We start from the raw sequence: 18,159 nt of genomic DNA on the forward strand, positions 1-18,159 counted from the left end.
AAGCAAGCACTGGGTTGTGGTTTAAATTGAGCTATACCCACTGCTAAAGTAGCAATGGAGCCCATGGTTGAGGTGGCTGAATACAGTCATATACAGCAATAAATGGCACCGAGTGGCTTCTGCTCAACATAAGTGTGGCAGAATAAAAGCTCTGGATGACTTCTCAAATAACATAAGTCTACAACATTTATTATGGTACACCAAACTGTAAGAAACGCTGTTTTGTAAAATTACACTTGTGTCCATTATCTGTCTAGTAACCTCCCATCATCCACCCCCACACACACTTACTGTACACACACACGCTACACAAATGCACGCACACAAAAGCTATCAAATATCTTTTTTGTGTTAGCTGAGCTCTCTCCGCTCGCTCCTCTCTCTGTCTACCCTGCCTAAGTTTCCATGGAAACAGGAGGTGGTCTCTCCCAGGACTGAGACAGTTACTGCACAGTGCTGTGCTGAGCTCTGCACTAATGACATTTCCGAATAACTTTTCCTCCTCTCCTCAAGTCTAAGGCATCAACACTTACATACTGGAGTGTAAAGGGGACATAAAAAGGTCCCTGCAATGTGATGACTGCAATATGATGTGAGAGGACTAGCAAAATGGCAGACATGGTTCTCTTACATACACACAAACACAAATATGCACACACACACACTGCTTCAAATTACAGAGTAATTTTCAAATTTTCCAGCACTACTTTATCTTCCCTCGCCCTTCAAATTTAAGCCAATTAAATCCTACAAGTATGCAGGCCTACTAAATCTAACATCTTGCATCTGGAGATTTCCATGAACTGCACAAAGCACTATTGTTTGCAGTGTGTAATGATGTGTGCGCTGCCCCTCAAATGGAAGCAATGGAGTTTTTGCAGTTCCTTTGTACTGAATAGGCCTCATGTGATTTCCATCCCCACAGGATACATGTAATTTTAATGGTGCATTAAATAGCAGATTTGTGCAAACAGGCTGATGGGAAACTTTCACAATAGCTTTTTAATGTGACTTTTTATATTTATTTTCTCCATAAATTATTGACAGATATTGACGTTCGGATAAAAGCCGTGACATGCTGTTAACAAGTGAACATAATTAATATTGTCAACTTATTCTTCAGTATGACACCGTTGATAGCCTGACTCATGTTGGCTGTTATACAGTCATAAGATTTTTTTTAAAAGATTTTTTTAGATTTTTTATTTGTTATATATTTGAATATTTAAAGTCTTGAGGTGATTTTAAAACCTAGAAAAATAATTCAGCAGTCCCCCGAGAGCATGAGTCATGAAACATATGGTGAGCTTTGTTTTTCATCTGTGTGTCAGATGTTTTATTAATACACACCACCAAGCACATCACTCAAAACAAAAGTGCAACACAACAGCCAGACATAATTATCTGCAGCCGGGGTCCTCCATGTGCGGCACTTCCTGCAGCCGTGACAATGGCGCATAACGATCCCTGCCCTATTTAGTTTAGCTGGCTCTTCCCGCAGGAAGCGAGTCTGTAAATGGACTCTCGCTCTCAGACAGCATCTTCTAACCTCAATGCATTAGAGTCGCTATGAGACACTCTGCTTTTAAGTGAGGGCCTCTGGTCTGGGAGTGCCGTGGGTCACTCATCAGAGACATTACATGGACATTGCTCAGTTGTAGCCCCCCCCACCCCACTTCCTGCCTGGGCAACACGCACCGCTACTTCAAAACACACGAGCGTGCACATGTGTGCCGGACACAAGCGGAGCTGTGCATGCACGCACACGTATAGAAAACACATCCACATCCTTGCAGCCCACTCTCAAGCTTCTCTCTCTACAGAGAATCCAATCACATAGAGAGATTTGGCCGTATCGCCCTAACTGGATTGTAGTAATCCCCTGTCTAACATGTTTTGGGGATGTGTGAGTGGGGTTAGGGGACATCATGCCAAGTTGAGCCTTGCTGCTGATGCAGAAAGTGTGAGAGAGATCTGAGCTGTCACTTGGACCCCTGCCTTCAGGTTTGATGATGGAGTACCACTTACAGGTCAGCCCGTGCAGAGACAGACAGAGCTAGAGAGAGAGAGAGAGAAACAGAAGGAGAGAGAGGGAGAAATGTGGTCAAAGTGTATTTTAAAGTTTGAAATGCTACTCCTCCTGCTCATCGTCATCATTCATCCTCTGCATCATCGTTTTGATCACCTCTCATTTACTGTACATCCTGTACTTGATTCTGAAGATATTATTTGCTGCCATGTTCCCTCATCTGCTTTCTTATCTGTCATCATACACCCCTCCCTCATCTTCTTTCCAGACATCTTTATCTCCATGTTCCCATCTTGTTCTGCATCCATCTCCTCCTCTTTTATGCTCGGTAGCATTCACGGAGACACATCCCCTTCCCCTTTTGGCTATGACTAATGTTCCAAACATAGGCAGTCCTGCAGTGTGTGTATGTGTATTATGTTTCCCATGCTGCAAGCTTGGTGATGGCACATGTCCCCATGGGATTGTATAGTGCCTTTTGACTTAACATAGCTTGACTGTGTTTACACACTTCCTTACGGGACTTTGACAAGTGAGCAGAGCACTCTAAGCAGATGCCTGAGAGATGCTGACATCCTTCTCTTGTCTTGCACTTACATCAATTTAGACAGACATGCTTACTGTATGCTTCCTTGTTTGCTGTTTATCCCTGACTTAAGTGTAGGTAGCAGAGAAGAAGTCATTAGATAATGACTCCTGAAGTATTTACTATGTGAATATATAAAAAGTAATTTATCCCTAACTATCCTGTAGCTTCTACCTGTCATATGCCCGAGACCTGACAGTGAATGTTTTGGATTCACACATGACTGGAGTGTAGATATTTCCAACATGATTCACTCCGACCATCATTCCTCAGTCCAGGCACCTGCTCTACTCCGAGAAAAGTTTCCTCGCTAATGAGTTTGATGTAGTGAGCTCGTTAGCTCTAACCTGAAGGGAGCTGTTCTGGCTGCGTGACGGGTGGCCCTTGCCAAGTGTGCAAAGCTTGGAAGTCACAACAGCTGTGGCTGGAGAGAGCAGGGGCAGTGGGTGGCGGCAGGAAAGTGCTGGAACAGATGCCTGGGGCCAAGACCTGGAGAAAAGAGCTGGAACATGTTAGTGGGACCAGGTTAATCATTGTGCACTTGGTCCTTAGCTGTCTCTCTCAAGCGCTGTTGCAAGAACCCTGGCTCACCTTGGCAATAAAGCACATACATAGCCAAGATTATTTTTAGCCTATAGACCAATTTCAGTGTCTTCTCTTTCGCGCCGGCCTCTCTATAGATTCAGCAGAGAGGAACTGCTTTCATTAAAAACGGATATATAAATATTTATCATAAATATAATTAATTGTGATACGCGCATTCATGCATGCTAATAGTAGCTGTAATGAAATGTGAAAGGCCCCATTTAATGTCTAATGCATCTCAGGCAGTCCTACTGAAAATTCATGTGTGGCTTAGGGCTTGTTTCCCAACATAAACACTTTGACTAGAAGAGTAAGTTAAAAGCTCCGCTTCTCTTCCACATACAAGCAGTAAGGAGTCTGTCATTTAGCCCAAGGCGATCAGCTAATAGCTCCTTCATATCTGCCATGGCATGCATCTGCCACTCAAAATGTAAATTATGACTTTATGGCAATTTTATTTTTTAGCATCCTTAGCCTACCATTTCTCTGCCACTCTCCCCGGGCAGTGGCCTGTGCAGCTCCTCTCTGCAAGCACAGTGTATAGATTACTGGACCAGGATGCGGGCAGTAGACGCAGCCGCCATTAATTAAAGATCCACAATGGCTCCTGCACTGAGAGTAACAGATCCATATACAAATTAATCACCCAGCCTGAGTCCCATAGTAAGGCTTTCCTTTTTCCACAGCTTTACAGTCCAGTCATGTCCGCTGTTGTTTACCGTGCTCCAGATCGAGAATTAAACCTGAATGAGAGCGATAAATCATGGTGGGGAAACACACAAACTCTCATTGCTGGTTTATGTGTTGGAGAGGCAAACAGAAGGAGAGACAGGGTGAAAAAAAACAGCCTGCAGTCCGTTAATCAAGTTCAAAAAGATGGCTGCGATGTATTTTCGTATTTTTGTTATTGTTTTTTGTTTATTTGTTAGGTGGCTGAGATGATAGAAGGGGCAATGATTTTTCTTTCCCCATCTTTTCTTTTTTATGACCACTGCTTTATAGATAAAGGAGATTTATGTTGGGAAATCCAAGGAAAATGGAGAGGATACTCTTAGGGATCCCAGATTAGGCTGCTAATAGACTAGCTGTCCTGTGATTAATGTGTCTTATCAACACTCATCAGTCATTCTAAATGAAGAAAATCCTGACCCTGTCCAGATGGATAAAAGTAATTAGGCTAATTTCTTCATCAAACCATCTTTAAATGGGTCTTCTCTGCATGTTTGTTTTTTCTCCGGGGCAGATAGTGTCTTCTGGTATCTGCCGCCATCAATAGGTGTCCTCTTAGTCCAGAGAAGAAAATATAAACTTTATCCCACTGTGTCTCATTTTTCTTTCAGGAACCATCTCTATTAACACCCTCCGTACAGCCTACACGGCCCCTGGAGAAAGTGAGATCCTGGACTTGGATGACAATCTCTACCTTGGGGGTCTGCCAGAGAATAAAATGGGGCTGGTGTTCCCCACCGAGGTGTGGACAGCACTGCTCAACTACGGCTACGTGGGCTGCATCCGGGATCTATTCATTGACGGACAGAGTAAGGATGTCCGACGCCTGGCCGAGATCCAGAGAGCTGCCGGGGTGAAGCCCTCGTGCTCCAAGGAGGCTCCAAAACAGTGTCTGAGCAACCCCTGCCAGAACAATGGGGTCTGTAGAGAAGGCTGGAACCGCTATGTGTGTGACTGCTCGGGGACCGGATACCTGGGACGCTCCTGTGAAAGAGGTAGGACTTTGTTTCTGTCTCATTTTGTCTACCCAGCTGTTTGGAAGTACATAATTTCTGTCTGGGAGGCATAATCTGGATTTACTGTATGTGTGTGTGTGTATGTGAAGTATTGACGCTGATGCAGCACGGTGACACACTTCTTCAGCACCGTGCATTGTCCTCTGAGAAAGGCTCGCTACCACAGGAGTGTGAATATAACTGACATCAAAGACAACCAGAAAAAGAACAGCTTTTAATTATAACTATAAATTTATTATTCTTTGTCTGAAATCAACCTCCTTTCAAGCTCTGCCCGGGCAGCATCACCAGGCAAAAAAAAAAGGGAAAAAAAGTGCAGGTTGTCTTTTATTTATTGAGAGTGATGGTTGAACATCAGCAACAAACTCAAAGTAAGGTGAGACAGGAAAAGAAAGTGTAGCGAGTGTCGAGACGGACAGAACGAGTCAAGGAACAGAGCAGAGTGTTGACTGGCTGATGCTTAGACCATGTTGAGTGGTAGGTGACTGATGCACCACTGAGGAGCTCCCGGTCACGTCCACCATACACACGAGCCTGTAAATTGGCTGTCTTCTGCTAACCATTTGGCTCATCAAACCACTCGCTCATGACCAGACCTGGTGCTGAATACTTATCCCTCTCTCCCCTCGGCGGCGGAGAAATAGGAGGAGTGAGTGACACCTGGTTGAGCTCCGTGTCTTAGCTGGAGCACACCTGAGTGTGCAGCAGGTTCTGTTGTTGTTTACAGTGAAATTTAATGAACTCCATCTTGGATTGTTTGCTCCAACCTCATTGCCAATATCCATGTATGTGTTTGTCTATTGTAACAGCTGCATTTGCTTTAAGCTAGAGCCGTTCCTGCTGACCTGGACTTAACACTCCACCGCAGATCCTTTTTTTCCTTTATAGTATTTGTGTTGTGGTGTTACTGTATGTGTAATGTAGCTGAACATAAATAAAATAAAAAGCGGTCAGAAGGACATCTCTTTGCTTACGAATGCAAAGCTCAGCGTGGACCCGGCCGATCTGCTGGTTCAGCATGGGCTTGTTGGCCTGGTGATCAGAGGATTGCCCTTTGACCTCTTTGATTGAACACTGGCCCGATTAAAACAACAAACAGCTGCGTGAGGGAGGCCAATCCCTGGTTTGCTCATATGGTCTGCACCCAGGCAATGGCTTATTTTCACACTGATTGAATAAATATGTCAAAAAATGTATAGTTAATTCACCAAAGAGATTTGCAGCATTAACTATTAATAGCGGAGGATTTGGGACTTTTGAATATTACACACGAGTGGCCTAATGATGTTTTTTTTTTAATTCATGAATTAATTAAGTGGATGTTCACTGTATGTAAAGTTGCTGTGAAATTATAATGAATATCATATCAAGATAAAAATGACCCTTGACCGATGTTTACAATATATTATTATGTATTCCTCTTGCGCTTCAGAGGGTGGGGGGGTAAAGGTTTTGTGCTGCAGCAGTATGTGCAGAATTTACATCATGAAATCTCAACGGAGCGAAAGCAGCAAATGAGCGAAAACCATTAACATATGCATACTCAAGGCAAATGTCAAAAAGAGCCCAAGCATGTGACACCGTTATCACAGTGTGATGCATCTGCACAGGAACGACAGCCGGAACAGGTTCTCGTCGGGAAAAGAAAAAAAACAGGGACCCTCGTTGGAATGTAACACATCCCACGCAGTAACATGTATCAGCTCTACATGTTCTCATGCTTCTTTGCGCTTAAGTCATTCACCCTATGAAATGCAGTAGCCTAAATATCCTGGATATAGGATGTGGAAATTGTCTGGATGATGACACGCTAAAGAGACGGGCCTGATGCAGATGGAAATCTGCAGTGTCAAATCGGAGCATAATAACACAAATGCACATGATACCAGAGATGTTGTTGCGTTTCCTTTGTTTGTTTTCAGCTCCAAAACTGGTCCATTCAGTGGTGAATCTCTGATCATCACATGTGACCTGTCGTGTAACTACAGAAATGTAGTTAATGCTAAAACGGGAAATTAATATCTCAGCCGAACGAGCGCACGAAAGAGAGAATCTAAATCTCCTCCATCTCTGATGAATGTGTCAGTTAGGCTGTTCTGATTTTCCGCATGTGCATTTCCATTCTAGCTAATGAGTTGACAGGAATTAGGGCATAGTACATGAGGGAGGTTTAGTGGGCACAGATCGTTTCACTACAGGAAGAGATTTGCTTATCCAGAGAGAGTGCTCTTGAATGCAAAACGACATAATCCACTCTGAAAACAAAGCCAGAAACCCCAAGTCTGCATCGCTAGATTTGAATCAACCGCATGTTGCAGAGGTCTCAACCACCGTGACCCTCTCTCTCCTCTTCCTCTCAACCCACCCAGTGTCTTCTGCCGTCTCAGTCCCTCAGTCCAAACTCTCTCTCATTTTTTTTAAAAACAAATTCTTTTATCTGGCTGTCTCTGCTCTGTGTATGAGACTGCCATCGTCGGGAGTGTGAGTGGGAGCAGTGGTATGGAGGATGGGGCCCGGCATGCTGCCAGCTGTTTTGATGGCTCCAGATTGCCTCTGCGCTGGTAGGATGAAGCAGGCACCAGCAGGCCGAGGAGCTGTCAAAAGAATTACCCTAGCTCTCACTTATCCATGCATGGTGTACCACCCGGTGGCAAAATATAGCTACTGCATATGGCGGAGGAGGAGGAGGACAACGAGTGGAAGGAACAGGAGGTGGAGTTTCGGAAGAGAGCCATGGAGCTATTCGCCCTATTTTGAGAGATTGTAATTAAGCAGACAAAGCAATTTTCCCCTTGCATCCCAAATGTCTTCCCCTTCATTGTTCCTCCAGTTGCTAATTAGCCCAAATATTAGTCTTGCAGTGTGGGGCTAAGGCAGGCTCTCCCAGATGGTGCAGTAGGTGTGTTGCGGCACATGCACGTAGTCCCTAATGAGATATGACGTGCTGCATGCCCATACTGACGGCACCTGTGTTGACTAACACACTCATGTGATGAATAAAGATTGGAAGCTAAAAGATCAATACATAGAACAACATATAAGTTTGCTCTCATGTGCCGGACACACATGAACATACAACTTTTGAAGATATAATGCTGCAATACTGTCAGAATCTCGTTTCCAAAAACATAAACCACGGACCACAATGGAATAATTCAAAACATTATGTAAATCAGTATAACTGTAGAAAAACTGGTTCTTTGAGCACATTTATTGCTTTTCAGAGCATAAAACCCTTTGCCATTGGTCCGAAGCAAAAGCCAAGAGGTGCAGAATGTTATTGCGTAATTGTGAAATGCCCTCAAAGGGGAATACGGCTGAGTTTTAGCATTAAAACATGTTTTAGCCATGCCCTTTGACAGCGCACTGTGTGTTAGTCACCATTCACCACACTTGAATCCAGTCACAAATTAGGGAGAACTGGTTGTCTCACGCCCCGAAGCGATGCACACAGATGCGTAGAAAATTGGTTGAAAAACATGAAAAATGTGACTGTAAGAGCGCTGGGGGTTGATTATCTGGGGATATAGGCACGTGTTGTGGAACCGAGGTTTAGCTAGGAGTGAAAAAAAAAACCCAAAACAAAACAATCATATTTGTGTCAGGACACAAACTTGCTCACACTATGTTGAATGTATTCACTGGAGCTTTTGATGTCTCCACTTTCCACAGCTTCTGATAATAGGTCATGTCAATAGACCTTGATAGCACCGCGATGACCAAAGACTGGAGATTAACTTGTAAATCTTAAAACTAAATGGTAATTCTCCTTTAATAGTCTCAGTGGGGCTGAGAAACCTAATTCACACATACTAATTCTCTACCGTCTTGGCTGTCGCGTGTATTCCTGACAGCGTTGTAGCTGAAGCTGCAGATTGTACCGCTCCGAACGGACTCACTGATCCATTTTCTGTCTCTGCTCTCGTTTTCACGGCCCTAATGAAGTTGCCTCATGGCCGCGGAGCAGCAAAGATGCGAAAGTCGGCCCATGAAGATGCCATTCCTCTCTGCATAGCAAAAGAAGAGTCCCCCCCTCCATCCCATCTCTTGAAATCCACTTAGATGGCAGCGTTTTTTCTTCTCCTTCACACTTTTAATAGCCAGAGAGTCTATTTCTCGGCTGGTGTGTGCTAAGATTCTCAAAGAAGAGGCGGCTGTGGTGAAGGAGACATGAACATCTTTGAATTATTTATGATATCTGTGAGCCATTTCTTCCTGTTTATTGTGGATGTTGAACATACATTTTCCAAAAGCCTTTGGCGGTGGTTGTATTCTGGCAAGTTTTGAATTGGATTGGGCCTGGTGCCCTGACACTCACATCACAATCCTGTGACATGCAGCTGACAGCTCTTCCTTCCTGCAGAGTCTGTTCTCCTTCAGGGGGGAAAAGGGAGGAAGAACTTGCCTGTGTGTGTGCCTGTCTGCCATTACTCCCCCTTGTTAGTAACACAGCCCTATTTGTTACTTCTTTCAAACCCCCCACCACCCCACCCACCCAAATTGCTCCTTGTTCTCTTGTGAAAATCAGGAAACAATGTTGTATTGTGCTTTACAAGACAGAAAATGAATGCTTGGTTTAGTTTGGTATGCTCCATCTCCCCTCTGACAGCCTCCCGTTGGGCTGGCACAGACAGAAACTCCCAGCTTCAGTCCTCTCAATTTATTTTGGTATTAAACACGGGAGTGCCATTTAAAAAAAAAAAAAGGCTGGGTCTCCAGGATTGGATTCTTGACAGGTGCTCACTTTGCATTAGGTAATGTTTCCCTCACACGTCGGTCTCCATATTTTCATATCTGTCCGGACGTTTCTTTTTGATATCATCTTAGACAACCTCCTGTATGAATCTGAGCGGCGGTGACATCTTGTATGAAATTTAGTGTTTACTCCAGGTGTGATTAATTTCATCCATCTATTCAGATTATTCATATGGTTCTTTATTTATATGAGGTGTGGCCAGAGGTCACATCACACCATTACCTTCCTTCCTCACCTCGATTATCAGCATCTGTGCCTCTACGACAATGGCAGTCAGTTGTACATACTCCAAACTGTTTATATATATACACCCCCTTGTTAACAAAGTGGTGTTTACACATCTCTAAAGAATAGTCACCATCAGTGCAATGTTACATTTTTTCTTTTGTTTTCTTTCCTTTTTACCATGAGTCTTCTTTTTTTCACAGTCTAATGGATCTAGTGTCAAACGGAGGCATTTTAAAAGGAGTAGGGTTTATGCTGGAGCAGAAATCCTATACAGTGCAGCACTTAGATCCGTCACTCATTGTTTGGCAGTAATGATTTTCACGTCCCATCTTCCCAGAGTAAACATACACCTGAGCACCAGACAGTGTGGCTGTGTATTTGTATACACCGTGAAGCGCAGCCGCATACAGAGAATAAGTCAAACACGGCGAGGAAATGCTCTCGTCTGGTTTAAAGTGCTAGCTAATATTGCAGCGACAAACATTTTTTTTCAAGTGTTAGGAGTTTGAACAGTTGCTCCATTTTTCCTGGCATCTGCTAACAGTTTCCAAATGCAGCTCTTTGCTTTAGCTGCCTGGCAGGAAGCAGACAGTTTAGCAGTGAGAACTCGTTTGTCACACGCCCCTGTCATCCGCAGCATACCCCAGGAGGTCGTGGAGAAATTGGATTTGGGTGAGGAATGTGACGGAGTCATCCCAGGGGATGGATGTGACATTGGCTCTGTGTGATGAGGAAGTGGTGATGAGGTGGTGTGTGTACATTGGTACCCTATCACCCCCACCTCACTCCATCTCCCCCGTCCCTCCAACTTGCCTTCTATCTGTTTCAGCGCCGCAGTCGCTGTAATGGCTTTGTTATTGGGTTTTGGTTTAGTTACACTACCGGAAATGCTGTTACAGCCTCCTGCCGGCGTTAAACAATCTCCCCAGCATTTCTCCTTCCTAATGCTTTGAGTAAATGCAGTCACCCTGAGCAGAGGCTCAATATTCAAGGTCCACAGACTATTATGAGTCTGTCAACGTTTGTATTTTTTCCCCTAAGTCAAAACCAATTTGTCCTTTTGTAGTTTCCCACTGTTATAGCAGATTCAAAGATATAATGCTGCCACTTGTTATTACCTCTGTTATTGACTTGGTTTCCTTTATCTTATCTTTCTCTGTTTGTCACTGTGTGTTCATTGTCCTCTGAGTGTTTTTTTTATTACACACCACTGTTCTAGCATGTACCTATCTCTATGTTCTTTTCGATGATGGAGGGCACCACTTCCACTGGTGCAGAGAAGACACGACTCAGACTTTTAGGTGGGGGGGGGGGGGGTTTGGGGTTGCTGTCAGCTGTAGTATGCAGTCTTATGCGATGTGAGACTAGTGACAAGTATTTGCACGCTGCTCTTGGATGACATATCTGTGCACATGCCATTTTGCAGTCACTTTCTCTTTGAACTGACTCTTTCTGTTTTGCTGTTTTTTTTTGTAATTCCAGCAGCCTAATAGTAGCTGGATTCATCATCAGTGCTGTGTTCTTTTGTAGCAAATCTGCAAAGCACGTGTGACAAACACATCTGGGGACACTCCAGGAAGAGTGAAGTTGTCCCTGTGTTTGTCAGCTTCATGGTTTAATCATTCCTGTGTGGATGGATGACAAGTCAGTGAAGGTTCACTGCATAGCTTGTGTTGCAGCTGGAGTATCTCGGTGCATTTTTTTTCCCCCTTTACAGACGCATAATAGGCTCTCTCCCTCTGTGTTTGAATGTGTGCTATTTAATATCTTCTCCCCTACTGCATTTCCTTACTCAAGACTGAGATTTACAACACTGAATTATATCCACAAATAAGGCATCATCATTTCAAAACTGCCACACTCCATTTTACCCATCACTCATCCACTCGTCTTCCTCTTTCTCTCTGCAGAGGCGACCATCCTCAGCTACGATGGCAGCAAGTTCATGAAGGTCCAGCTGCCCGTGGTGATGCACACGGAGGCCGAGGATGTGTCTCTGCGCTTCCGCTCCCAGCGAGCCTACGGCATCCTAATAGCCACCACGTCTCGGGACTCAGCTGACAGCCTGCGTCTCGAGCTGGAGAGCGGCCGCGTCCGCCTGACTGTCAATTTAGGTAACGTCTCGGACATGCACCGGCTGCAGCCGCACAGTCATGTGTCAAATAGCACTAAATTAAGCTAGATAACACTCTCAAATACACACAGTCTCTCTCTCTCTCTCGCTCTTACCCTCACGCACATTCGCTACACAAACCAATTACTCTCATATCATACACAGGCCTATTCTGAATAGAAGGAGATGGTGTAAAGACTTTCAATGGCAAGAGTCTGCGGCTCTCCGCTCACTGCCAGTTGAGCACACAGCTGCCGTTGCCCAGCAGGGAATGCTCGCTGTCCACTCCATCAACTAACCCCAGATCATAAACACATGCATTGCTCTTGAGGGAGTCGCCCTCACAGTGCACTCACTGCTGTGTTCTCTCCTGGTGCATTTACAAATACATCCAGTTATATCATTCATAAAAGGAAGCGAACAATTCCTCTGAAGATGAGGGAGTGTTTATAATATCACACCTCCTCTCTAATATCCCTTTTGTTGTTTTAACCATTAAATCATTTGTTCTTGTGCACTTTAATCATTGTAGGAGGAATGCATGATTGCAAATCAGTAAGTGTATCTTAAATAAGCACAGGGAGAGACACGCTCCACCCCTCCCCCCTGCCTACACCAAAAAAGAGAGAAAATTGAGGGCAAAATGAAAGACTCTGTGCGAGCGTGTGCATGTGTGTGCTTATTTGCTCAGGAAAGAATCCAATGAAGCCTGTGAAAAGTTTGATATCTCTCAAACAGAGCAATGCTGCACAAATGATAGCCATCTATTTCTCCTTTCCACTGGCTAAACAGAAATGGGCTCCCTAAGCGGAGCCATTTAGCCGTGCATGCAAAGCAGACAGTCTGTGTCTGCAGTCAACCACAAGGAAGCATGTGTCCCCATCGCTGGAAGACAACAGCGCCACACACTGACAGGGCCGACGAGTCAAATCGTGGCACCTACAAAAAAAGAAAAAGAAAAAAGACGCCTTCTGATGAAAGCAGCGAGTCATCGTGTTTTCTTTTATGTTTAAATTATCTTTGACACATTATAGAGTTTTTTTTTTTTTTTGTGAGTTCGTCCCCAGCCATCAGCCCCTGAAGCCTGTCTCCCTCATCCCTCCTTCAAAAAGCAGAGCATTTCCTGCAAGGGTAGGGCTAGTGTTGGTCTCTGGTTGTTTGCGACCACTTTTCTGCTGTGGTTGACAACACACGACAGACAGGGCCGAATGGGGAAGGAGGGGAGGGGGAGTTTGATCTGGGTCACCTTTCTCAGAGCACGACGCCAGCTCTAAGCCTCAGGAACAAGAAATAAAGAAAACAGATATATATATATAGAAGCAGTGGTCTATAAGGCACTGCTAAGTGATACAAAATGAATGAAGAACAGGTCATCATTAGTTGTTACCAGGAGAAACAACAGTGTCTTCAAGTCTTCTACTGAGATACAACATAACCTTAGTAGATAATAATAAATAATAAAATAGTCTATTTACAAGTAGTTTTGGCCACAAAATGTGGGTATAAATCTATAACAGAATGTCCCATATGAGAACATATTATCATTATAGACATTATATTATTGTTAGCTGATGATTTAATGTGTAGGTGAGTTTGTAATGCTGGTTTAGGCAGTAGTAAAACCTGGAATAATACACCATAAGATGATAATCGTGTCATATATAAACATACTAAGTACAAATATGTCACAATTCTGTGCAAATAATCACAATCAAGTGCTTGTGCATTTGATGAATAATTGTTTCACCACTGCTACATGTGCTCAGAGCATCAGCAACGGTGATGCAATTGGATTTTTCAACGATTATCAATTTCAGTAGTAGCGGTAGCGTGAAAAGATGTTTTCAGTCAGATATGTGAAGAGATAGAGAGATTGAAAAAAAGAAAAAATGGGGTTTTGGAGAGAATGGAAACACCTTCCACCTGGCCCTGTCTGACCCTGACTAAAATCTGATGCTCTCACACTGAATAGAAGATCATATTCTGAAAATGAACCGAGAAAATCTCTCACCTTGCAAAACACGATTTGTTTGGCTACCTGGCAAAAAAAAACAAAGCGAAACAATATCATGAAGCAAAACCTCGGCCGGCCCCCATGAATCTCTATTCTACATTGCTGGAACTTGTATTCCTCTGCACACCACCATGCCGAGCTGCTCTGGCCCGGCTCCAGTGCAGTGCTTTTACCAGCTCGCTGCAGCTCAGGGGCCACGGATGAGAGCATCAGAGGACGGGCAGTGTCTGTGTGTGTGTCCCCAGAGGGGTGGACTGTATGCTTTAATGATGTCTGCAGCTGTATCGTTGAAAGATGAATTTATCTCTCATCTATTCTTCCCCATCTAGATTGTATCAGGATTAACTGTACCTCCAGTAAGTTACTGTTCACCTTTCTTCTTCTTCTTCTTCATCTGTTTCTTCTTCCTCCTCTCTAACTTACTGTTTCTGGACGTTCATGTTTTAGTATTAGCTGTCTTGTTGCAATTTCTTCTCTGCAGCCAGTGAATGATCCTGACATTAAATAGGTCCTAAATCTGTGGATTTGACCTCCACTTGCTTTGAAATACAAGAGACATTACATTTTATCATAGCACTTTTAAAGAACTGTGGGTACATAAGGACTGAATAGTGGTCTTCTGTGCATCAGCTGTCTAAGAGAATAATGAGTAGGGCGAAAGGAGACGGAGGGAGGCTCGAATTAATCACTAAGCTAAATATGGCAGCGATTCTATACACTGAGTTGTTTCTAATTAACAAACCGTCTCACTCATGAAATCAGGCTGATATAACGTTCATGCATTGGAAGTGCAGGTATTTTAGACATGCATGATTTCCTTGCCTCCCCTCCACCCTCGCTTCTTCGTCTTTTTTTTTTTTTCCCCCTCCTTTCGACTCCAGTATTTCACGCCGGTTGTAAATTGATGACGCCATTCAAGGTACAGAGGAAATACAGAGTGTGATTTTATTATTCTCATTAACCTGCCTCACAGAGCAGAAAGAAAGGGATGAAGAGGGAGGGAGAGAGAATAGATCTTGTTGTGGGATTCACAGGGGGGGGATATGTGTGTGTTTTGTGTATGTGTGTGTTTCAACAAAGAGGTTACATTGCAATATTTTGGGAGGTAAATATCCCTGACATTTATTATTCAGGAACAGTGATGAATTAATAATTACTTCACTGGAGTCATAATACACGAGCCCTCTTCCTGTTTAACGATTCTGAAGTGACAGACACATTCTCAGTATCAGTAAATACCAACAGAAATTAGACAGTTTAGGCTCTATAATGGAGTGCCAGTGTCAGATTGTATATAAGAACAAACTGTTCTCTGAAGATGCCCGTGTTGGATCTCTTTGTGTGTGAAGTCTTACAGTATTTGAAGGTCATTGCCTGATGAGGAGCGGAGACTTACACAACAAAAAACGTCTCCACGCTGGAATCACATGACGTGACCTCTAGCCAGCCCTTCTTAACACCTTTCTAAATGCTAAATAGCATTGTTCATGCGTCTTGGATTGCATCCCTTGTTTGTGTATGCAAATGAAAATCTCTAAGCTCTAATTCCCACCTTTCGGAGCGTTAAAAGGTCATTCTTGGTTTATGTTGGGAGTGCGGAGGCATAATCCGTGCATGCATGGACACCAGGGGTTGTTATTTGCTCTTTTGATTACTTAATTTCTCTGCTTCATATTTTTGCTTCATGCATCATTGCCAAAATAGCCAGAGCCAGATTAGTCTGATTCAGTGTTGCACCTGGTGGTTGAAAGAAAGAAAACACACCATCTTCATTATTAACACCCCTGTAGGTTCAATAGCTGTTTTTTTTAGTCAGTAGGAGAAAACTCAGTGCAGTGTAATTGGGCGATGTGCAGTGTGTAGTTAATAGGCTGGATGATTTCACACAGGCCGTGGGAATAATGAAAATGAAATGAAACCACACAGCACTAGTTGGCTCTGACAAGTCACTAGTCATGCTGACATGTTAGTTCCATTGGTGTGAATTATGTTAGTGTACATTGTCTTAATGTACCTCCTGTATTTATTCAAGAATAACAGTCTTAGAAGTAATACAATTATTATCACATTTACAGAATTAACTGATGTTTTATAGATGGAAGGAATATACGGTACATGAGGATTTTTTCCACACAGAACAAAGCTGCTATATAATTCAAAGAGAATTATTTTGATTCCATCAACATTTAATGCCATGCTACAGGGAAAATGAATCTTTAAGTAAAACCGAGGGGAAAAAAGCAGGTCTTTTTTTAATAGATTCAGACCTAATTGTGTCATAAGAAAATGTTTAATTGAAGTTCTTGGAAAGAACTGTGCTAAGCCAGAGCGCGTGTTTCCACTTATGAAGCATTTAATTCTCTGCTTTTTTTTTTTTCTAGGTTGTTATTTTTCTCCGTGTTATTTTTGTCCTCTTTTTTTTCTGTGTTAATTAATGTGTCTTGTCAGGCGCTGCAGCTCCGGTCAGCTCGGTGGATGAAGAATTTCAGCACCGACTCAAAGAACACATCACTGTCTATTAGGGACCTCGACTCCCTGGGGCAGCCCAGAGCTGTCTGAAGAAAACACTGCCACTCTGACTTAAACACTGTTAACAGGCACTGAGTGACAACAAACTAAAAATATGATCTAAAAATATCTGGTGACAGATTGGCTTTTTTTTTGTCTTCCGTTCTATTATGCATTAATCTGAACAGGATAATTTACAGCGGAGTCAGGATGTAGTGATTATTCTCTCCCTGACCTTCTTGACCAGAAACTCAAAGCATTTTTTTTCTTTTATACGTAATTGATCATTTTCATGCATCAGTCTTTCTTTCTCTTTGGCTTATTTAGTGTGAAAGAGCAGGAGGACATTCTTTTGCATGGATATTACACCTGTGTGCATGTATGAATGATAATGAGGGGATGATTTAAAGGGCAGATGCATAGAGGGTGAGATACACACTGTGCTTATCAGCTGGAAAAGTGCCTTGTATTTGCCACTGAGTGCTTATAATGCACAGTAAACTGTATGTTGGCAGTACACTTTCAGCGTCGCTGTCACTGATGGCACCGAGTGCAGCTAAACTGCTCAAATCAAAAATCAAACTGTTAAAGCACTGATAATAGGGTTTAATGGTGCTCACCTTCGTGCTGGGAAAACTAATCGTTGGTGACGAATGAAGGAATGTGTCGAGCAGATTGATTCAATCTATCTACAGTGCAGATGAGTCAACTTGAAGATAAGAATATATCCCTATTTGTCATGCCATAAATCTCAATCTATTAAGAGACTGTTCAGAAATGATTTGGCTGTGGAGGAGGGCTCAGAGTTATTGAGTTTTTCTTCAGTCACTGTAAAACCCCTCCTCCTGAAATATCAAATAATAGTGTTTTTTTTTTTTTTTTCATATAGCAATTCTTACAAGGGAGGAACATTAAATACCCTCCCCTCCTCACCCAAACAGTTTAGACGGCCCCTCCTTTCAGCAAAAACAAGTCACCACCAGCGGGCTGTACCACTTAGATCAAAAGCTGACTATGCCTGTGTGTGTGTCTGTGTGTCTGTCTGAGCGCCTTGTGAAGGGAAACAACAGTGAAGTGCTTTAGATTAAGATGTAATTATGATGCTGTTTGTGGCTGCTGTAAATTAGCTTCATGAAGGTGGCTAACGTGTCGGCTCAGCAGTACCTGTAACTAACATTAGCAACTTAAATGGAAAGCTGAGAATAATCATTGATCACCCCCGTAAAAGTTACAGCACACTGAGGGACTTTCCTGTCAGGCCTGCGAGGTAGTTAACATGACATGATTATGCAGCTATTGCTAGAAATACTCCACATGACTGAAGCTAGACCGAGTGACAACCTTTCAACACGTTTGATCTCTGTTTATAGAACAAATAAAGTGAAATGCAAATGGCACGGAGCAGCAGATTAGCGGTGATTGTCACCATTTCTTGTTTTGACACCATTTAACCTCTGCTTGCTTAAACATTTCCACAGTGTGTTGTCAGTTGGCAGGGCATCGATTAGACAAGCAGGTCGCCTAGCATGGCAGCCTGCTAAGTTTGCCTTTCTATGTGTGCTGGCTTTGATGTCTGTGTTGATGGTAATCCAGCA

The 18,159-nt window shown here is 43.2% G+C and overlaps 1 protein-coding gene across 23 annotated transcripts in view; it reads left to right on the forward strand.

Annotated features, from left to right (window-relative positions):
• Positions 1-18,159, forward strand: part of LOC146973626 (neurexin-1a-like) — a 253,900-nt gene that overhangs the window by 104,160 nt on the left and 131,581 nt on the right. For 17 of the 23 annotated variants that reach the window (XM_085800346.1, XM_085800348.1, XM_085800359.1 and 14 more), the window contains 3 exons: positions 4,541-4,924; positions 11,840-12,043; positions 14,386-14,412. In XM_085800346.1, coding sequence (XP_085656472.1) covers positions 4,541-4,924; positions 11,840-12,043; positions 14,386-14,412 — 615 coding nt within the window. The remainder of the gene's footprint in view (positions 1-4,540; positions 4,925-11,839; positions 12,044-14,385; positions 14,413-18,159) is intronic. The other 6 variants (XM_085800350.1, XM_085800352.1, XM_085800362.1 and 3 more) reach the window with 1 other exon arrangement.

Source organism: Trachurus japonicus, chromosome 15 (assembly GCF_045865225.1).
Source record: "Trachurus japonicus isolate A0001 chromosome 15, Traja_1.0".
Taxonomy (NCBI): domain Eukaryota; kingdom Metazoa; phylum Chordata; class Actinopteri; order Carangiformes; family Carangidae; genus Trachurus; species Trachurus japonicus.